Source organism: Castor canadensis, chromosome 2, assembly GCF_047511655.1.
Source record: "Castor canadensis chromosome 2, mCasCan1.hap1v2, whole genome shotgun sequence".
Taxonomy (NCBI): Eukaryota; Metazoa; Chordata; class Mammalia; order Rodentia; family Castoridae; genus Castor; species Castor canadensis.
Window position 1 is genome coordinate 192,499,754 of NC_133387.1, and position 23,479 is coordinate 192,523,232.

At 39.2% G+C, this 23,479-nt stretch overlaps 2 protein-coding genes across 2 annotated transcripts in view; both read right to left on the reverse strand.

Annotated features, from left to right (window-relative positions):
• Positions 1-23,479, reverse strand: part of LOC109690945 (serine-protein kinase ATM) — a 340,952-nt gene that overhangs the window by 315,382 nt on the left and 2,091 nt on the right. The window lies entirely within an intron of this gene.
• Positions 997-23,479, reverse strand: part of Rab39a (RAB39A, member RAS oncogene family) — a 30,915-nt gene continuing 8,432 nt past the window's right edge. The window contains exon 2 of the mRNA XM_020154591.2: positions 997-5,612. Within this exon, the coding sequence (XP_020010180.1) occupies positions 5,186-5,612 (427 nt within the window). The 3' untranslated portion in view covers positions 997-5,185. The remainder of the gene's footprint in view (positions 5,613-23,479) is intronic.

Here is a 23,479-nt window from a genome sequence, read left to right on the forward strand (position 1 = left end):
TGTCTACTCTGTCTGGGGTTCTTTAAAAATATATAGTTTTAATAAAATCTAGAAAAATTTGGCCAAAAAAAAATCAAAGAGTCATGACCATTTAAAATAAACTAGCAAGACACAGTCATTATCAATATGTTTCTGCCCAACTATGGAGAAGTAAAATGGCTTTTTGATGTGGGTCAAGCGGTAGAGCACCTGTTTTGCAAGCATGAAGCACTGAGTTCAAACCTCCATTTCCACCAAACCATCACCACCACAAAATGCTCTTCTTCACAACTTGGTGGCTCTAATAATGCTAAAAATAAAACAAAATAAAAGGCACTTGATAAACGTCAAGTGCCTACCATATGCCAACCACTGTGGTAAAACATTCTATTTATGTGACTGCTTGTATGTAGAGGTATACAAATTTCCTGTATGCTTTAACACCTCAATTAAAAAAGTGCAAGACCAAAGCATGACAAAGATGAACCAAGCAGAGAAAAAGATTTAAAAATATCTCTAAGGTACAGTATGTGGGCATGACTTCTTTCTGCAATTCTGAAATCCAAAAAACTCTGAAAATCTATTGTTTTCATAACTGTGCAAAACTCTGGCCTGAACTGATGATAGATTACAGACTACAGACTTCATCTTTTTTGTGGTTCATATTTTGCTATATTCATTGTTTGACAAATTTAATCTTTAATTCTGGGGATCTGTCCTGTACACCACCATGATCTAATGTTTTAAATATATATGGATATGCAAATCTCAAGTTGATTATTTATACTTTCACTTGTGAATACACTTATACACACAAATTGCAGTTAATAGTTAAATAATAAACAGTCACTTCTGTTTTAAAAACATAACTCAAGATAGATTGCCAAAGATAAAAAATGTAATAATCCTGTGACAATCTCATTTAAAATCAAGCGATATTAGTAACACACACCAAGAAGTTTAAAATCATACCTTACTTCCACTGACTGTCATTCTGAAAAAATAAATGCCAGGAGATGATGATAGCAAAACATGTTTATTCCTCCATGAAATGTATAAATTGAAATCAAGTATGTGGAACTCACATTTAATAGGATTAACTCAACATAATAACCACCAATCAGTAGTCACAAAATGTCACATAGGTAAGACAGTGTGGTAGGCACTATTTTCAAAAAGACAAAAAATTTATTTACCCAGTGAGATAACAAGGCAAACTAATTTTAAATATATCGAAAAGTTCTTTTTATTTACTTTCTACCACGACTATGTGCAGTAAGGGAACTAGATTATGTAATGGTTGATATAGATTGTCGCAGCTCATCACTAGTGTCCACTTGCATCAATTATTAACATTACAGAAATATCAGGTCATGCGGCACTTCACTCAGGTTGAAGAGAAGAACTTGTTCTTTATTTCAAGATCAGGTGAAGACTGGTGGCTTAGGAAAGACTGGTGAAAATACTGAGATCTGGAAAGATTTTGAAGCAGAAATGGCTATTTATCAGCTATGCAATTTCTAAGAGTTAGCTTCTGGTTGGGAACCTATTCTAGTATTTTAATACAAAGGATCTAACTGTAAAGAGTTAAAGTCTTTGATTTCCCCCCCTAAAAATTGTGTTTCCTTTGCATTTCCAAGCTAAAATTTTCCAGGCAGTTGGTGGAAAGCCAATGGGTAAGCTTATTAAATGGGTCTTCAGTCTTACTGGTCCTCACTGCATCAGACCTTAAGGGCACTCACTGTTCAAACACACACTTTGAAGCTAATGGAAGCTTTTTCTCTGTTGAACCAAAGGCAATATAAAAACAGACAAAAAATACTGTTAAAGTGAGAGTGAAATTCACTGAAAGTGAATAAAATCACAGATTCAGTTTTTTAATGATGTGAAGTTGATTAAAAAAACCGATTTTGTTCTAATATAATAATATAAAAGACTGTTTTGGTTGCCACAAAAAAAAAATCATGGAGTGTTTTAGGCTTTTAGAGATCTAAACTCTCAAGTTTCCAGCTCAAGAAATTTTGCTTGCTACTATTATGGGTATAAAGGCCACATTAAAAACCATTGCGATTACTTAAACATTTTGGTTTAAGTTTATCATTTAGTGAGCCAACCCATCACTACTTACACTGAAAGTATTAATGTAGCTCAATATGAGGAATTTCTGTCAAGGGCAAGTTTATTATAAATTGAACAGTTTTTCATTTGTTTTTAAAAACTACACTGACTTAAAATATTTGGTACCTAGCTACAGAATTCATCAGTTTATTTTTTTAAATTTAAATAAATTTAAATCATGTAAATTTTAAATGGAGTTAATTTTAAATTCTTTTAAAATACATTCTCATGTAATTAGAGAATTAAGTGGAGTAATTTTAACATAAAAGCAAGCAGATCTGGGTTCTAAGAAAGTTGGCCAAAATGTTTTGCCTGTTTCCAAATATCACAATGTACCCCAAGTGACAATAATAATGAAAAAAAAAGGTTAAAACAAAACAAAACAAAACAAAAAAACCCCAAATGTTTTGCCTGTAGCAAATATTTTTACTATTTTGGCATTATTATTCATATTCTCTAAAGTGATGCATACAAATAGGTCAGTCATTTTGTATATGCAAATGGATAAAGATACCTGGGTAAGGGTACACAGATGTTTGGCAATCTTGTCTAAGAACTTAGATATTTGTAATCATCACTCACTGTGCTATTGTCTTACCACAGACAGCTCCTCTATGACATAAAAATGATTTAGCCTAATTTTGGTATTTTGTCCACTCAGATAGTATCTCCCCTTTCTTTCACACGCTTCAGCTGTGCACATCCGCAGGCACCGGTGCACATACAAACACTCCAGAGCACGGTAATCAAGGCCTTAGGAGATCCGAGCTCTAGGCTTGCTTCTGCTCATGCAAGTATCAAGTTTTTTCTGCCTTCACATTCGTTTCTTCTGGTTCCTTAACTACGTTCTAAATGTTGAACATAACCTTCAGCCCAAACATTAGTCTTCACTCAGCATTAGAATTATGAAAGGTGACCACTGAAAGTTAAATCACACTTTATAGTTCAGTTATTTCATTTTACAAGTAGGCACAGGTGACTGTACTTCAAATTATTGTTAGATATTCATAATTTGAGGCTATGCCATTTTGGACTGGTGGAAGATTGTCATAGAACACTTAAAATTGTGACAGTAAAAGTAGACTACTTCACATTTTGGGGGACAAGAATTTTCTTATCTGGTCAATTACAGTTTGAATTCACTCATGTGAAATTAGCCTAAGGATATAAAAAGGTGTTGACAATATAAGTATTCAAAACTTTTATAGTGATACTATAATTTATATTCTTCTCTTCATAAGCACTATTAAAAATACATGAACCTAGAAAATGTACAAGTATTTGAAAATACAAGTAAATATCTACTTCAAAGATGCACAAAAAACACATTCAAACTTGACTTTTTGATTGGGTTAATTCTCCAGGGACTTTTTTGCTATCATTTCTGCTTTGAGAAATAGTGGTTCAGGGTAAAAGGGCAGAGAACAGTAACCACCAAGAGTCCCCCAGTTCACAAAAACATGAACCTTCTGTTGCTCCCTCTGCACAGGAACGAAAGGAAAGAACACAAGAAAACAAAATTCTCATCCATTGTAAATATCATGGTGTGCCTATGAGCAGCTGATATCAGCTTCACATTTGTATGCTTTCTGTATTGAACATGATTCACTTGATTCTCAAAATAATTCTGTGAAACTCAATAAATGAGGTTACTAGCCTCATTTTACAGATGGGGAAAGTGATACTTTAAGAGATCAAGTGACTTCCTTATGTTCAAATACTGGTGGAGAAAAGACAAGCTTAGAACCAAGTTTTCTGATTTCTCATTGAGTGTTCTTTATACTATGCCACTTTGGTTTTCAAACAAAGTAACTATCATTTAACAGTAAAAAATCTTAAGATTCCAAAACAGCAGTTTCATTGGGTACTCTTTGTGATTAGGAACAGTTTACAGAACAGAACAGACATGTATGTTATAAAACATTTGACATTGTGATCAAAACGTTCCTTTCAGGAGAGTTCAATCAATGAGTTAAAAAGTAGGAGACTTGAAAGTCATTTTATTCCCTTAAATGGTTGTTCTATCTTCCCTTGTACTGATGAGATTATAGAAATTTGAATGCTAAATACATCAAGCATCTAACTCATTTTCCTTGTCCAGAAAAATCTTTTCCATACTTTTTATATTGGAAATGGAAAAGTTTGGAAATTTACTTGGAAAAAATGCTATTACTAAAAACATTCTTTATCTATATTGATAATTTTGACAATAGTTCAAGGTAAATTGCATTTTTTTCTTTGAAAATGTCAATAGATAAATAAATTTTATTTTCCTTGCCTAAATTCAGACAGTATAACATCAAAACATTTGCTACTGAGCGTTCCTTATTCTGTTGTTACAAATATTTGCTTAAAATATTTTGACTCCTTATATCTCTTATAAAACATAAAAATTTCAAGAGCAATAAATCAGTGAACAAAAAATGATTATAAAACTTATTTTCTTATGTTCAGACAAAAGTAACAAAGGGTAAGTATTTCTGAGAAGGTTAAACCTGGCATCTTCAACTGATGTTTTTAATCTTAGGCAATACTTCTGAGTTTGTTTACTGTGCAAGTGAACAGTGTACTTTTAAATGCACTTTACTATTCAATATTAAGTAACTCAAGAGAATGTAACTCCTGATAAAATCTTTCCAATTAGATTGTATGTGTATAAAAAAATCTATTTTGAACTGTCAAGAAAAATGAGTAATCTTTGTTTTTTTATGGCAGTACTGGGGTTTGAACTCAGCGCCTTGCATTTGCTAGGTAGATGTTCTACCACTTGAGCCATACCCCCAGCCCAGAAAAATGAATAAGCTGGACACTGAGGTCAGCTATATGCTAGCAATGTAAGAATGGAGGTAATTATGCAGCTATTGGAGTTTCAAGAAAAGTTGTCTGCTTTGCCTGATAATTTAGCAAAAAACCCAATCTGGCAGGACAGCAAGTAAGCAGAGTGCTCTGAATCAAATGGCTTACAAAACAGTGTCAGTGCGGGTCCACAACCTTAAATGTTCTCATTGCATCATTCTGCCGTTAATGTTGCTATTTATTCAGAGATGACACTCAGGTCGCTTTTCTTGGTTCTTTGGTATATTTGAAATCAGCAGAAGCACTCTTTCCTGGGCTTTACTGCCTCTTCAGAAGAATGAACAGTATTTGGAACAAAACCACTTTTAACCCCTTCCCAGCCATCCTGAATACAAATCTCTCCCTTTTTAATCAGTTCATAGATGTCTCTTGTCAAGATTGTGAAGGATTCCTCCACATTTGTAGCATCTTTTGCTGAGGTTTCTATATACTTCATTCCACAGTCTGCTGACAGTTTTTCGGCTTCTTCCTTCGTAACCTGGCGTTGTGAAGCTAAATCACATTTATGTCCCACCAGTAGAAATACAATCTGAAATGGCTGTACGTGCATTTTTGCTTCTTCTAGCCAATCTTTCACGTGTTCAAAAGATTGTCGATTAGTAATGTCAAATACTAAAAATCCACCAACTGAGTTGCGGTAATAAGATCGAGTTATTGATCTGAAAAATAAAGACAAAAAAGGATGTGTAAGGACAACATGTTATTTTCTGGTCCTTCAAATAATGTAGCACCACAATCAAATTTGAAGGTACCTTAATATGATTTAACTAGAATTTATAACTCAAACATGAAGTGTCTTAAATAAACAAAAATATTCTACGAGACTAACATCCATGCCCGTTTCAAACACTGACAGAACGCGAAAGTAGTTCTTTGTAGATAAATAAGCAATTACACGGTATGCCACCTTACGGTGTCTTGTAGGTACTTGTTTTGTTTTTAAGAATCTGCTAGAATAATTAGATAAGGATAGAAGTTGCGTAACAAATCAGATCGTAAGACTTTCTTTGTCATGTAATTCAGGGAGCCCCTCCTGTAAGTCTAAAACAACAGCAGTGTTATGGACTGAATGCTGTGTGTCTCCCCCTCCACCAATGCTTTTGATGAAAGCAAAAGCATCTCAAGTCTCCAAAACTGGGATAAATTTCTGCTGTTTAACAACCCTATTCTATATTTGTACTGACTAAGACAGCAGACTTGTTCCAGTATTAGTTACAGGTGTAGTCCTGTGCCATACTCATTCAAGAAACAGGAGGTTGTTTGGATCTGGGATATGAGTCTGAGATGTGCTAATAATTCTGTTTGTCCTTCAAAATCTAGTCTCCACTCTTCTCCAGGTCTCAGGAAGCTGTTTTTTACAGAAAGCTTTCCAAATTCCCTGGCTCTCTGGCTTGCAGTGGGGATCGGCCAATGAGGGTTCCTGGCTGGAGACTAGAGGAAACAGAAGTCAGGGTAGCTATCCCTTCCTTAGTCCCTGCCAGCCTGTGGTTTGACAGAAATTACCTTCCTCTCCTTTTAGTCAAAGTTCCTGTTGAGTAGTTCCTCTCCACGGCTGTCACCAGGTTTTGATAATTCCATTCTTTTTCCTCTTCCCCCCAGTCAGGTGGATAATGGCTTACCACTGTTGCTAAGCCTGAACACTTCACCATATTTTGGTGCTGCTCTTGACCTTGACACCTCTGGAAATAGTCACTTTCTTAAACTCTTTTCAGCAAAATCACAATTGTGCCATGTTTCCCGGCTGAATCATGAGACAAGGTAAACATACTGTTTACCATAAACCATACTGTTTTATGTTTCTTGCCCTTACTTTTTTTTTTTTTTTGGTACTGGGGTTTGAATTCAGAGCCTACATCTTGAGCCACTCTACCAGCCCTATTTTTGTGAAGGGTGTTTTTGAGATAGGGTCTCATGAACTATTTGCCTGAGGTGGCTTTGAATCGTGATCCTCCTGATCTCCACCTCCTGAGTAGCTAGGATTACAGGCATGAGCCACCAGCGCCTGGCTCTTATGTTTTTTCTACCTGGAATGTCTTCTACTCTTTTCCTGTCTAGAAAACTCCTATTTCTCTTCAATAGTCAGCTCAAGAATCATATCTGAGAAGCTTTCCCTGCTCTCTCTTAGGTACTTCTTTCTATTGTAATTCATTGGATGTTGACCTGCTGCTATTATTATTACATCAAATTTTATAATGCGCTGATTGGATTTGCTAGCATGTCTCCTGCTTAATTTAAGGCTCCTTGAGAGTCGAAAATGGTATGCATATGTATCTAACAATCATATTGCCTGGTAAATGACAGATGTCCTTAAATGTCATACTGGATTAATTATAATCAGATTGGAGAGGGAAAGTGCTACGTGCTGTATGAGCCAGAAACTGTGTCAGTTTCTAAGTTGCCCATGCTACATACCAAGCACACCTGCCTACTTGCTTGAGGCACCAAGGTCATTGCGGAGAGCTAGAGAGTTGTCTGGCACTCTCCTACGCTCCACCTCTCACACACCTGCACTGTCCTCATTACTGAAGCCACAGCTGCATTCAGTGACCCAATACTACAAATAACTTGTCCTCTATTTCTCCTCAAAATTCCTAACAGAATCCCAAGTGACCATTAAAATATTTTTTCTTTTTTTATTGTGGTGCTGGGGTACATTGTGGCATTTACAAAAAGTTCTTACAATACATCAAGTGTACCACGCTTGAATTTACCCCCTCAGCCATTCTCCTTCCCCCACAAAGCATTTTTTTCCTTGAGCACTACAGAACTGTACAAAAACTGATAGCAAAAATCTCCCACCATATTGGCAGGTTATGAATAATGTGGTTTAATTAAGTTGTTGTTTTTCTTTAGTTTTGAGAGATAATTAATTTGCTATTGTTTTGCCACACATCTTTATATGTATGAATTTAGGCAGCTGTGCAGTGTCATAAGAGAAACCTAATTAAGGTTATGTTATTAGACTGAATGCTTTAATTTATTCACAACAGTCTATATAACTTCCCTCCCCCATTTAATTCACCACTAGTATAAATTTTAAAAAACATTCCTTTTGTGGTTGAAAACTCAATGTTGAAATGCTTGTGTATTACACAGAGGCAGGTCTTACACTGTTGGAAATACCATGCTTTCTAGTACCGTGTATTTAATTTTGAAAACACATTTGGAATACAGTTGGCAAATCACCCCACAGAATAAAACTATAGCAGAATGTATGTAAAACACTGTATAAAACAATCCTTATTAATAATTAGTTGGAATAAAAGATTTTAATACGACACTGTCATTTTTTTTGTCTCTTCTTTTTTTGGTGCTGGGATTGAACTCAGGGTCTCATGTATGCTAGGCAAGCGTTCTATCACTGCGTTACAACCCAGCCTGACACTGTCATTTTTGACATAGTAACTTAACCTCCAGGATCTCTGCGTGGGTCTGGTTATTAGGTTTAGAATTCTGTTGGCGTTCAGATTCAGCTATAGTTGTCCTACGAGTATGGTTTTCCCTAAAGTAATTGGGCATCCCTGATGTCAATCATTTGGTAGAAGAAGCAGGCCTCTGGATGGAAAACTTGAACTTGAAAGGCAGACTTTACAGATGTAATGAAATGAGGGAGCATCCATCTCTCTCTGGCGCTTCCTCCATCAGGTCTCCGGAAGTTCGTGAAGGCATTATGAGGAGGTAGGGAACACACCCTAAAAGTTAGCTATGGAGTGCTTCCCATAAAGAATTTGAACCAAAGAATTATTATTCTTTATCGGTGACAATATCTTGCACGTGTTACTTTGTATCAGTTTCCTTCTGGGCTTTGAGAGTGTCACTGAATGAACACAATTTAAAGAAAAAAATTAGGAAAAGGGACATTGGGAAGAGAAGAAGAGAAGGGAAGTAAAAAAGGACAGAGAAATAAAAAAATGGATTCCAGTCTCACATGTGTTACAGAGGAATTAAGGGTGCCTTTGGCAAAAGTGGCAAAGGGAATACAGCACCTCTTAGATACAGTGTATGCTGGGGAAGGTGAGTTATGGAGAACAGGGATCAGATCTATTTTCATTTTGTTGTTGTTGTGCTGGGATGGAACCCAAAGGCCTCACAAACTAAGCATACACTCTACCATTGAGCTATATCCCTAACCCCTGGTATTGGTATAAAAGAAACTTGATGGTTCTTTTATACTTTCAAGGCTTCACCAACAGCACATCTTACTCCATTTCCAGAGGAACAGCTTCCTCTCAGAAGGCTTTCTCCCCCTCCTTGCATTAATTGATACTTGCTTCCAGTGTCACTCACTCTGTAGGTTGGGAGTAATTGGCTTCTTCTTCCCAGTGCACCTTCCAGAGAGTTATTCCCTCCAACTGCTGCTGTTACAACAACACGTCTCCTGCCCTCTGAAGCTTATGCTACCTGGCTCTACCATGTACCAACTTCTTGGTCATTCTCCACGTACTTAAGATTTTTGCACTTTGTTTTTCTTTGTATCTCAATTTCTGTCTTTCCGCTTTCATATTTCAACAACCACTTGTATGAGCTGTCCAAAGTCACATTTCTTGACTTCCTCATCTTGAGTGAACTTACCTTACTCCTCCATTCCTCCTCTCTTGCCCACTTCTTTTTCATCAGCAGAAACATTCCCTCCCTCCAAAACTGGAAATTTATCCAATTTTGATTGAGATTTCAATTAAAATCTCACTGCTGGCTAGCACATTTTACTCTAATAATTCTTTAATTTCATCAACATTTGTAATCCACTGAAGCAGAGCACTAGTGGCTCAGGCCTGTAATCCTAGCTACTCAGTAGGCAGAGATCAAGAGGATCGAAGTTCGAAGCCAGCCTGGGCAAATAGTTTTTGAGACCCTATCTCAAAAAAACCCATCACGAAAAAAGGGCTGGTGGAGTGGCTGAAGGTGTAAGCCCTGAGTTCAAACCCTAGTACTGACAAAAAAAAAAAAAAGAAGTAATGTAACCCACTAACTCTATCACTTTCTATCCATTAATTCTTATCTGTCTTTGTCTTCTTCCATAGCTTAGGGGCTAAGAGACATCACTGTAATTCCTTTCTAGAAATAGCTCAATTCCCAAGCCCTTCTCCCTCTGTCATATTCATCTGGGAAAACTATGTCTGGATGAGTCTAGCACACAGCTGAATGTTTCACCCAACAGGCAGACTGGTGTCACTGTGAACTAATTATAACCAATCCCAAGTGGGCACTCAAACTGCAAGGGAACGCTGCTAGTATGAGGAAGAACATCTCCTTCCTCACATTCAGACTTCTCCCATGGGAAGAAAGGGAATGGCCACTCAACTTTTTTCTCCACACAAAAGTGGACTGGGAAAATGGCTGTTGGTCTGGTAAGAATCTTGTTTTTCGGGTCAGTGCACAAGCTCACTGTGTTCAGGTCAGTGGTCTCACACAGCCCTCTTTCTTCCTCCTTTACACTTTCTGGATCCATGCTGCTGTCTTGTTAAATGTGACAGACATGAGGTATCAGGACTTTTTGTTCTTGTTGCAGTACTGGGGTTTGAACTCAGGGCCTCTTGAGCCACACCCCCAGCCCTTTTTGTTTTAGTTTTTCAGATTGGGTCTCCTATTCTTGCCCAGGCTGGCCTCAAAACGCAATCCTCCTATCTCCACCTTCTGAGTAACTGAGACTACAGGACCACACCACCACACTGGCTTGTCTTTGAGATAGGATCTCACTAACACCCCTCCCCATCGCCACCAGCCTCAAACTGTGATCCTTCTATCTGCCTCCCAAGTAGCCAGGATTACAGCATTTGCCACCATGCCTGGCCATGTCCAGTGTTTTTCAAGTGCTTGGTACATAGTGAACGCTCAATGCATTTCGTGTGTGTGTGTGTGTGTGTGTGTGTGTGTGTGTGTGTGTGTGTGTGTCCCTTTTTGGATGAGAAGGACACACTGCCATCTACTGGTGGATCTCTTCCCTACATTTTTTTATTAGCACTTATTTACTGTACAACGTGGAGGGATTTCACTGTGATAGTTCCATACATATATATAATATACTTTGATCATATTCACCCCGTCTGTTACTCTTTCTTATCCCCCTTTCCCCAGTCCTCAATACAGCTTAGTGAATAAATGAGTGGCTGACTTGGTAAGTCATGTACACAGCTGTTGAGGAAATAGAAAAGAAAAAGTAAGAAAATCTGAGGAGCCAGGCACCTGTGGCTCACACCTGTAATCCTAGCCATTCAGGAAGCAGAGATCAGGAGGATCATGGTTCGAAGGCAGTCTGGGCAAATAGTTTTCAAGACCCTATCTTAAAAATACCCAACACAAAAAAGGGTTGGTGGAGTGCCTGCCTGGCAAGTGTGAGGCACTGAGTTCAAACCCCAGGATCACCAGAAAAAAAAAGGAAAGAAAATTAGAGGGAAAAGATAATAACAGTTCAAAAAAGGGAAGCTTTCTGATATTAGATCTGTTAGTAGTGTGATCCTGTGTCCTTAATCCATGGTCACCGAGTTGCTAGTAGCACATCAGTATTGGAGGTGGATGAATAAATTGAGCATTTAGAAACACACGAACTCTGAAGATACACCTTATGAAAACACAGTAGCCAGAAACCTCTGTGAAATTTCTTGGGGAAGGGGTCCTTTAGTCAAGAGCATACTGATGAACTCAAACAATACATGTTGTAGTACATTATCAAAAGAAAGATTCATAGTACTTGGTTGGTCCTTTTGAATTTTAGAGGAAACTTACATGGTATAATGTGCTTCTATGATCCATTAGGTGGGAGACCCAAAAGCCTACTATCTTTAATTGGGCTGAAAGCAAGAGTAGTTCCCTTGGTTGGTCTAAGCTAGAATAAAAGCAACTTTGCCACTTGGCAAAGTTGGGCCATGGGCCAGCAAATCTAATGGTACTGGCCTAAAGTGCCTATGGCAGACTGGGATGTCCATGTCCCAGGGACGCCTCCACTAAGCAATTACAGGACAGACAGCTGGAGTAAAAGCATGCTTTTTATCAAAGGCTATTATACTTTTGAAAGACAGTTCTTGGCTTATAACCTGGCTTTGGTAAAGACTACATACCTAGATATCAATTTACCAAATGACTGTGCAGCCTGGTGCTCACCATGATCTGCGTGTTCTCTGATTTCATCACCAGGCAGAAGGCATGTGTATATGCAGGAGTAGGGACCTGAGTAGACCTGGAGTGACAAGGCTCACATAGCCAGCAAGCAAATATCCACACCACCCTCTGAACCCATGCCCTTATCTGATTTCCCTAGAGTTAAAGAGGAAAAAAATTCAAGCCTGCCTTCCAAATGGTTCTAAACTATATGTTAGTATCAGTCATTCCACCCTAAGTGAACTTCAACATTGGTGGTCTAGGAAGATGTTTCCATTTGTGGACTTCTAGTGTACAGCTCACTATCCACTTTTTCCAGAGGAAGAGATGGCGAGACATAGCTAAAGAGCCACACCAACACACAAAGGCTGCTGTGCTGGAAGAAATGATTAGAGAACTGGTCCTCAGGAGGTTTGAGGGAAAGGCGCGCTGAGAGATAAACACTTGTGCCTTATGTGAATGCTCACCACAAGGGCCCTCTCTGAAGAGGCCTTTAATACTCAACAGAAAACGTCCTGTCCTGTAGTTACCAGTCAGTATGTTTACTCCAGTTTCAACTCAAAGTAGTCAGAGTTGGAAGTCGTGCCTAGGCTCCAGAGACTTCCTGCTACCTAGGCTGGCCTGGACTGTCAGTGTTTACTCCTAGCAGATTGATACTCTTGATACTCATGGGGTGTGAGGACAGGGGGTAGTGTTAGGTTCATACTGTGAAGTATTTAATCTGGAATCAGGCAGTATTGGTAACACCATCCACAAATTTATGGAATGCCTTATACACAGTCATGACATTCTACACACTGCTACCAACTAGAGAAAGTGGCAGACATAGGGAAAAGGGCCAATGTCAAGGGGTTCGTCAATCCTACCATGTCACATCTGAAGACATCTGACCTTGTAATATGTGGAATGGGTCATTAGGATTTAGTTATGTCTATGTCCAGGAGATGATACCTTGAAAGATTTTGACATGATCCTTCAGGATGCATACATTCTAAACTAGAGGGCGATGTACTAAGTGGTGTTTTCCCTCAAACAGAAGTTGTGGTATGGGAAGCAAAGGGTGAAAGAAGGGTGATGGTGCTCCCCAATTGCACTTAGTGAGTCACTATGTTTTTTGTTGCTTCTAATCCCTGTGACTCTGGATTTTGCTGATTTAAAGGTTTTAGCATTCAAGGCAGAAACGCTTTCACTAGAGAACACTGTGATGCTTCTACTGAATGGGGAGCTGAGGCTGCCAAATGACCATTTGGGACTTCTTATGGCATGGGTGAGCAGGCAGAAAATGGGTAACAGCATCATGGGGCCACAAGCTTCCTGTGGTTCTTGCTGCTTGGAGCTCATGAGACCTTCTGGTTTATCCCAAGCCTGTTCCTCAGTTTCCTATGAGTTTCTGTTCCTCAAACATGATTCTGCTAACTTTCATTTTTGCTGAAGGTCTTCAAGTTGGTTTTGTTGCTAGCATCCAAGGACTTAGTGACAGAGTAAGCATAAACTTTGTATGGGAACAAATGGTACAATTCAAGGCCATATTTCATAACTTTCAATACAGTGACTTTCTTAGCGACTGATGGTTGATTTGGTCAGAGTCGTGTCTACAGCTGTGGGGAGACAGAAATGGCAGAGAGAGCAAGAAAATTTGAGGGGAGGAGATAACAGCAGTTCAGAAAAGGAAAGCTGAATGGAGGGGGTGGATTTGATCAAAGACATTTGAAAATATCACAATATAATCCTCTTGTGCAATTTATATATATATATATATATATATATATATAGGGAGAGAGAGAGAGAGAGAGAGAGAGAGAGAAGCTCTCTAATATTAGATCTATTGTAGGTCAGTCACAGCAAGGTCACTGAGTTGCTATGAGGCTATCGGTATTGGATGACAATGAATAAATTAAACATGTAGAAATGCATAAACTCTAATGATACAGCCTATAAAAGTATAGTAACCACCAACCTCAGAAGCGTGCAAAGCATAAGTACAATTTTTATGTTTTAGGTATCAGCAAAAAATAAATTTAATAAAAAATTGTGGAACTGGTGGAGTGGCTCAAGAAGTAGAGTGCCTGCCTAGCAAGTGTGAGGCCCTGAATTCAAACTCCCAGTACCACACCCCCCAAAAAAAGTGAATACTGAAAAATTGTGGTAAAAACACATAGCATGAGAGTTATCCTCTTGTGTTCATCAGATTCTTTGCTGCTGCGACAAATACCTGAGAAAAACAACTTAAGAGGAGGAAAGATTCATTTTGGCTCCCAGTTTCAGAGATTTCAGTCCATGGTCATGTGACCCCATTGCTGGGACCTGTGGGGAGGCAAAGCATCATGGCAGAGAGGGTGTAGTGGAACACAGCTGCTCACTTATGGCATCCAGGATGCAGAGACAGGAGGGGCTAGGCATAAGGTACACATTTTCAGGGCATACCCCCAGTGTCCTATGCCCCCCACCCTCCCATGAGGCCCCACCTCCCAGTAATACCATAGTATTTTGAATCCATCAGGGATTAGTCCAGTGATCAGATCAGAGCCTTCAGGATCCAATGACTTCTCAAGAAACCATCAGCTGGCAACCAAGGTCCTGATATATGAGCCTGTGTGGGATAGCTCAGATCCAGACATAAAAGATTTGTGTGTACAGCACAGTATTGTTAACTATAAACACAATGCTGTATGGCAGACCTCTAGAAATTTCTCCTCTTGCATGACTAGAACTCTGTACCCTTTGACCAGCAACTCTCCACAGGCCCCTCCCCCACAGTTTGAGAATCTCCATTCTACTTTCTCCTCCTGTGAGTCTGAATATTTAGAGACCTCATGTAAGTGGAATCATTTTATAAATCTCTTTCTGTCTGGTGTATTTCACTTAGCATAATGTCCTCAAGGTACATCCATGCTGTAGTGTATGACAAGATCCCCTTTTTTTAATGGCTGAATTTTTTAAAAATCTATTTGTCTACAAAATTTAAACTTACAACATGCATATGCTGGGGATATAGCTTAGTGGTTTAGTGTTTGCCTTGCATGCATGAGGCCCTGAGTTCACTCCCCAGTACCACAAAAAAAAAAAAAACAAAACAAAAAAAAAACATGCATATATTTGGGAATAAAAGAAAAAAATGGTCTCCTTGTTTATGTAAAAAGTGTTAGATGTTTAATTGTCCCCTTTAATTTTTTCCTGAAATAATATATAGACAAGTAATTAGCTAACAGCACCAGAGTTTACTTACACTTACAAAGAAGTACTTAATATACAATTAATGAAATCAAGTGTGAATGAGATGCCAGGAGGAATCTGGAATCTTTTTGACACAAATGGCAAAAATTACTCAGGTTCTAAAAAATGCAAATGAGACCTCAAACAGTCACTTCATTTCTTGGAAAGCTTTGAAAACAAGATGCTATTGTCACAAGGACAAAATTCCATAGGCCCTGCAATGGTCAAGATTATTTACAGCAGTTACTTATACATAAAATTTTAAATGTAAGTGGCACAGTTTTATAGATCTTATATGTTATCATTATTATGAGTTTTGTTGGATATGCATAAAATTCTTTAAAAAACAACAAAATATTGAGCAGTTGCTGCCTCAGGTGAAATGAACCAGATGTTCCATCATGTAAATGCCCTTCTTTTCCAATTGTAATAGGCATCTAGAGGGCAGAAGTACTTTGATGCCAAAGGCTGTATCATCGAATGTCCTACAAATGCATTAGCCTCGTGAGTGGCTCTTTTTCACCATGGCTCTTCTGGGAGTAGCAACTATGCTGATGAGTTATTTACCCGCTCCTCTTGCTTTGTAATGCTGACTCTTTGGGCTGACTTCAAGAGATTGAAACATGAGTCTCGCCACTCACTGTGTTATTACTGCCTAACAGTCCTTGCTCCTGCCTAGGATTCTGAAACCTGACCCTTTTAACTTAGCATGTTAGGATACTCTTTCTTCAACCATGCAAGCAACATTGCAATTCTTTTTGTCAGTATAATTCCAGGGTCTTTCCATCAAAAATCAAGTGTGTGGGCTCTCTTGAACACTGACTAGACCTAATGGACCATGTTGTCCCTTTGAATATGTGAACCAATTTCCTTGTGGTCACCATTTGTTTCCCTTTTGTAACCGATCATCACTTTTCCACAGTGATGCCTGTTTATCATTCCCAGCATTCAACTTTTTTTTTTCTTGGAGGTACTGGAATTTGAACTCATGGCCTTGTGCTTGCTAGGCAGGTGCTCTTCCACTTGAGCCACACCTCCAGCTCTTTTGCTTTCAGTTTAATTTTCAGGTAGAAGCTTCTGCTTTTGTTGGGGAACAGCCTTGAACCTTGATCCTCCTAGCTCTACCTCTGGAGTATCCTGAGTACATGGGACAACAGGTGTGTGCCGCCACATCCAGCTTGTCTTTGAGAAGGGGGTCTTCTAAATCTTTTGTCCAAGCTGACCTTGAACCTCAATCTTCCCATATCTGTTGGGTTGGCTTCCCCCCACCACCCGCCAACCCTGTAGCTGAGATCACAGAGGCAAAGCATTAAGCTCAGCCTTTGACTCATTTTTTATGTGCTATTATTCTTTGTAGCAACTAACACATTCTGACATCCTATATCATTTCCCCAGCTTATTTGATTATAGCCCAATTCTCCCCACTAGGGAAAAAAAATAAAAACCTCCAAGAGAACAAGGGCTTTTGTCTGCATTTTTTGGGGGGTGCAACAGGGATGAGGTATCTCCAGTGTAATCTGTTTGCTTGTTTAGAGGTACTGGTTTTTGTTTTATTTTTTAATTTTTTAATTTTTATTTATTTATTTTTGAGGTACTGGTTTTTGAACTCAGTGCCTTGTTCTTGCTAGGCAACCACTCTACAACATCCACATTTTCTAAAGAACTACTATATTCAAATTTAAAGACTGGCAGAATGGATCAAGTGGCAGAGTGGCTGCCTCGCAAGCATGAGGCCCTGATTTCAAACCCCAGTATGACCCAAAAAACCCCAAACAAACAAAAAATTTAAAATTATACTTTTTGATGCATTTTGGAATGTAGACATGTTATGTGTGAAAATCAAATTAGTTTATCTGGAAATTAATGAGAATTTTTTCTAGCTTCACTAATTATCTTCAAGTTGATAATGAAAGAATGCTTTATTTTCTATTTGTTATGGTACCAAAACATACACAAGACTTCAGAAGGAGGGGAGGGGGAATTAGAAAGACTAACAGTGCGGTGACTACGATCAAAGAATGTTGAATGCATGTATGGAATATCACAATGAGGTCTAGAGGTATGGTTCAAGTGGTAGAGTGCCTGTCTAGCAAGTGCAAAACCCTGAGTTCAAACCCCAATACCTCAAAAAAAAAAAAAAGACAAATACAACAATGAAACCCTCTACCTTCCACATTGTACAATTAACCTATGCTAATAAAAATGTGGAAAAGAAAAATAAATAAACAAAAGATTTCAGCACTCTCCCAGTGCTTTCTGGTATCTTTTAGTTTATTATTATTATGATTATTATTAATATTATTATTTGTGGGACTTGAGTTTGAACTCAGAGCTTTGTACTTGCATAGCAGGCACTCTACCACTTCAGTCACTCCAGTCTATTTTTCTCTGGTTATTTTGAAGTTAGGATCTCCTGAACTATTTGTCTGGGCTGGCCTCAATCTGCAGTCCTCCTGATTTGAGCCTCCCAAGTAGCTAGGATTACAGACATGAGCCACTGGTGCCCAGCAACTTGCTGATAACTTTTGCCGAACAATAATGCCCAGATTCCCAAGATCCTTTATTTTTCATATACCTCAGGGCATTATTAGATGATCTACCATAACTAGAAGATTCGTTTTCTCAGGTTATAATTCTCCCAACGTTCCATGACTACTGTCTGCTTCCAAATGGCTTTCTCTTTCATGCTTTTTGCTTCATATGGTTTCCTGTATCTCTCCTTATCCTGGAATTTACAACTGATGTTTATCCGTTTCTTACTTCACTCATCTCTAAAATTAGTCAACGTTTATTTTTAAGCCAATTGAATAGATGGGTTTCTTTTCCTTCTTTCTTTTAAGTTTGTGTTTTTTGTACTTACCATGCATCCTCCTGCTTCCCCCTCCCCTGACTTGCCACTATTGTTATAATGTTAGGAAAGTCATTTCTTCAGCATTTGTGTTAAGCTGAGCTCAGGAATAAACTGTGACTTCGTCTTCCTTCCTGTACAACTTTTCCTTTTCCTTAGAGCTAATTATCTTGCACATTAGTTAAAATAGGCCAGGTTATGCTAAGCAACAAACAATCTACCTCTCAAAAGGAAGAACGTTAAAGAATTTGGGCTGCGTTTTAAAATCACATGCTAAATCCACTGGCCAGAACTTTCTGCCCGAGGGTAAGAGGACAGGGAAATATATCCCTTTCATAAGTCCGGAAGAAAAGCTCCGGATGAGTGAGCACTGAAAGAAGTCTCTACCACATCATCCATTTCTTTTTTCCCCCCTTTGCTAAATTTTCCACGTAGTTCTCAATAATTCATTCTCAAACTCTGCGAATGTCCTTCTTTTAAGAAGTTCATTTCCATTATTTTTTCTGTCAGTTTCATTTTCCTGAGGTCTCTCCTACTACCTTCTGCTCTGCTACAGTTAGGTCTGGTTGTCCCTGTACCCACAGGAGATGTGACAGCACCTCCCCTCACGTCTGCTTTGCCTTCTCCTTCTTTAGTGGTACTGGGGCTTGAACTCAGGGCCTCATGCTTGCTAGGCAGACACTCTACCACTTGAGCCACTCTACCAGCCCTATCCTGTGTCTTCTTTACTTCCGTTTTACAACTCTCTGCCCCCTACTCCCACCCTCTGTGTGTAGCATGTCTTCAAGCAGTTTTGTAAAAGAGGTACACAAGTTCGTATTTGGAAATCTGGCACGTCTGATTTATTCTTCTCTCACAGTACAATGATGCAGAATTCTCTCAGAATTTGGAAATCATTTCTACATTGCCTTATAGTTTCCACTGACGTTTTTTGGTTAATCTGGAGCCAGATTCCTCATCTCCCCCCTCCCCACCTTGGCCTGTCTTTTCTTCTGGAAGTTTATAGAAACTTCTCTGAGGTCCCAGTGTTGTGAAATGCTAGGATGATGTGCCTTAGTGTGTGTCTACTTCCACCTATTGTGCTGGGCCCTCTCACTTTGAAAACTTGGCTCCCTAAATTTTGGAAAACTATTGATTCACTGATGATGCCACCACCCATTGCCCTATCCTCTTTTCTATGGAATGACTGGTCTGTGGGTACTGAACCTTTTAGGCTAGTTCTCTATTCAAGAAAATCCTTTTTTTCCCCCTATTTTCTAAGTTTTGTCTTCTAATCCTTTTCCCTTGTTTTGGTGGTACTGAGGCACAAAATTCAGGGAAAGTACCCAATCCAGATCATGGGGAACAGGTGGCCTTCTGGAAAATGGCCTTGGGGAAACAGGTGATCTAGCTCCACCCAGAACCACCCCAAGAAACCCCTTTTGAAATATTTTCATCTGGACCCAAACTGGGGCATGTACACAGTAGCCTCTAATTATAGCCTAATGAATACGGGCTGCATCTCATTACAACAGAGTGCAATCTGTCAATCACCCAAAGTCACTCCCAAGTACCACCCAAATCCCACCTCCCTTACTCACCCCTTGTAGTGCATAAATACTCATCTAAACCAAGGCACTGGTGCTCTTGAGCCACCTTACTGGACCACCCCCCCTCCAAGGGGCGTGTACTTTCCTGCTTTCACTCACTCTCTCATACTCTCAGTTGCTACTTTGCAATCTGTGTGTCTTCACTCAATTCTTTGTTCAGGATGCTAAGGACCTGAGATTTTTGAGACCAGGATCTTTGGAGACCACCCATCATTAACAGTGCTGGGGTTTGAGCTCAGGGCCCTGTACTTGTTAAGCAGGTGATCTACCACTTGAGCCATGCTCCCAGCTTGTCTCCTGCTTTTTGAGAGATTTTATCCACTTTTTTTCCTTTTCTTTTTGGGAAGAGTTTCACTATATTAACCTAGGCTGGCCTAGAACTCATGACATTCCTGCCTCAGCCTCCCAAGTGCTGGGATCACAGGCTTGTTTCACCACACCCAATCTCAACATAAAAAAAAAAAAAAAGTGCCTTGAGAAGCTCTTTTGTTTTCAGAATTTTTTTTTTTTAAAGAATTCTCTTTCTTGTATACGACTGCAATTTTTTCCCTTATTATTTCCCTGAGGAAATTAAAGACAAGTTTTTGTTTGTTTACTTTTTAAACATTCCCTTCTCTCTTGTTTCTCCAGTTGCTTCTTCCTGTTTGTTTTGGTCTGAAGGTTTCACATTACAGATTTCCTAGTATTTCTTGTAATCTCTCATTGAGATGTAAGGCCTGACTGTAAGATCAGGCTGGATCATTTAGTTGATGTCCTTATGACTTTCCTCTTGCCTGGTCAGAGTCTCCAGAAATGACTTCATCAAAGTCCTGTTTGGTTTTTTTTTTTTTCAAATGGTATTAGGGTTTGAACTCAGGGCTTCACACTTGAAAAGCAAGAACTCTACCACTTGAGCCACACCTCCAGTCCATTTTGTTCTAGTTATTTTGGAGGAGTCTTACCAACTATTAACCCCAGCTGGCCTCGAACTGCAAACCTCCCCATTTCAACCTCCCAAACAGCTGGGATCACAGGCATCCTGTTTGAAGAGTGATGGCCAGAATTTTGGGAGCAGAGAAGGAAAGAAGGTAGAATGCTATCCAGACTTCACAGCCACCATGCACATATTTCTTTTAAAAGGGACCCCAACTTCCATTCAAAGACTTTGTTTGATTCTGTTTAAAGAATCAACTTCCAGTTTTTAGCCAACATGGGGGAAGAAGTCATGTGATGTGTGGATTCAGGGAGGGGATGGGAGGATCCAATCTTTCTTAAACAGAGTGACTGATGATTCTTATTGTTAGCACTCTCACTTGCAGAAGTATCTGGTGCCACTGTCTCCTGAGTCTTTGGAGGATTCAATGGTATATATTGGGCTGAGTTTTGGCTTTTTTTCAACCATTAATTTAGAAGTTTTTTTGTTTGTTTGTTTTTGTTTTTTGTGGTAGTGCTGAGGATTGTCTCCAGAGCCTCATGCATGATAAGCATGAGGTCTATCACTAATCTACACATCCATCCCCAGAAATCAGTTATCTTGAATCTGCTAATTCATTTACCAACCTCTTCCAAAATTTTATTGTTAATCTCTCCTTGTTGCAGGGGAGGGGGGGTTGTGGTTTAAAAGAGTACTATTGTCATTTTAGTGAGGTTTCAGGAAAACAGGCTAAAGTAGATACAGGTGTTCAGTCTGCTACCTTCATGAGAAGCTACTTCTCCTGTGACTGTCTCCTACCGTTTTTAATTTACTGATGACACATCCATCATGTCCCTTCATTCAAGCATCAGCTTCTTTGGGAAACATCTTTTGAAACTGGATTTTATGCTTCATGGGGGACAATTCTTTGCTCTGTTCTGCCACTGGCACTTATTTTAGTACTTACCAGCCTTTATTTTAATTACCTATTTTTGCTATGAGTTTGTGAGGAAAAACCTCTAACTGGTTCCCTCCCACCCCCCAAATCTATTCTCCTGTCTTTCTTTAGTAATAGAACTCCAAGAGTTTTAGCTGGCACACAGCAACCCATGTAGAATTAACACTGTCTTCGCTTGTTATTTCTTGTGGCCATGTTCGTTAAATTTGGATCAAGAGGATCTGAGAAGTAAGGTGTGCAGTCTGAGGTGAGTCTACTTGAAGAAGAAGCCACTTACTCTAGGTTTATCACCTCCCCCTGGCCATCCCCTCTCCTTTTTGAGAGTCTTGCTATGTACTCTAGGCTGGCCTTGAACTTATGATCCCCCTGTCTCAGCCTCCTGAGTGCTGGGATCACAGGTCTTCTCCTTGCTTGTGAAGAAATAGCAATGTTGGAGAACCCTGAGGTGGAGGCAAAGCCATCTGATTACCCAGAACTGTGCATTCTGGGCTATTGGTATAGGAGAGAAAAATGAAACTGTATTATTTAAGTTGCTATATTTTGGTGTCTGTTACAACAGACACCTGTATTCTATTCAGCACAAAGAGAGAAAATGGACCTTGACTGTGAGACTACACTGTTTGTATATCCCTAGTAACAGGATGGATTGGAGCTGTCAGTGGTGGTACCTGCCCGTAATTCCAGCGTTAGGGAGGCTGGGGCAGGAGGAACATGAGTTTGAAGCCAACCTGGGCTACACAGCAAGACCTTGTCTCAAAACAAGCAGCAACAACAAAAAGTATGGATTTCCGTGAATAAATTACTATCCTGATTAATTTCAGCTTCTCCAGGAAAAAAAAAAGATTCCATTTAAGGACTGGAAAGCTATTTCACAGTACTTTTAAGATACCATATCCAGTATTTGCTCTGTAACTCCTCTCCTTATCTAAGGAGGCAAAACACTTCATTAAAGTTTGTCCACTTCTGAGTCAGGGTTCATTACTGAGTTCAGCAGTGCAGTTCACTGAGGGCACAGATGGAATTTTTGTTGCTGTTGGAACTAGGGTTTGAACTCAGGGCTTCATGTTTGCAAAGCAGGTGTTCTGCTACTTGAGCTACACCTCCAGTCCATTTTTCCTCTAGATATTTTGGAGATAGCGTCTCAAGAACTATTTGCCTGGACTGGTCTTGAGCTGTGATCCTCCTAATCTCAGCCTCCTTAGTAGCTAGGATTATAGGTGTGAGCCATAGGTATGCTGTCACTTATCAGTCACTTCTGCTGTTGGGTAAAGCTACTTCCTTTTTGTTTTCTGAGTAGAGCTGTGAGATAATGGCATGGGTGGATGATACTTTGAGTCAATAGGGGAGTTGGATTACTTGCAAACAGAAATACTTTTCAGGACAAAAACTGCACAGCCCCCATTAAAACTTGTTTCAACCATAACAAGAAGTCTGGGATCAAAGACAGAGCACTGAACACAAGGATAAGAGAACTGGGCTCTTGTGCAAATTACCAAAAAGCTATTATGCTTTGGGTAAGTCACACTCTCTGGACATTAATTATATTATTTAGAAAATGAGACTGTTGTATTAGATCATCTCTCTGTTTCTTCCCAGTCCTGCCTCTGTGGTTACTTAGCTGCAAAAATGGCCAGAATGTTAAACACAGTATGTTGATTTTCATAATTTCTTTCAGTGTCTTTTCCTCCTCATTTTCTTGGATTTTGTTTTCAATTCATCTCTCATTAATTTTTCTCACCTTCAGTAATCTTCTGCTATAATATTAGTCATACTTTCTCTTCCACTTTTGTGTGTGTGTGTGTGTGGGGGTGCTGGGGATGGAAACTAGGGTAGGCAAACACTCTACCACTAAGCCACACTCCCAGCCCTCTTTTTCAATTTAATTCTCTTTTCAATGTCTGAAATCTATTTAATAAATCTTTTTTGTGCAA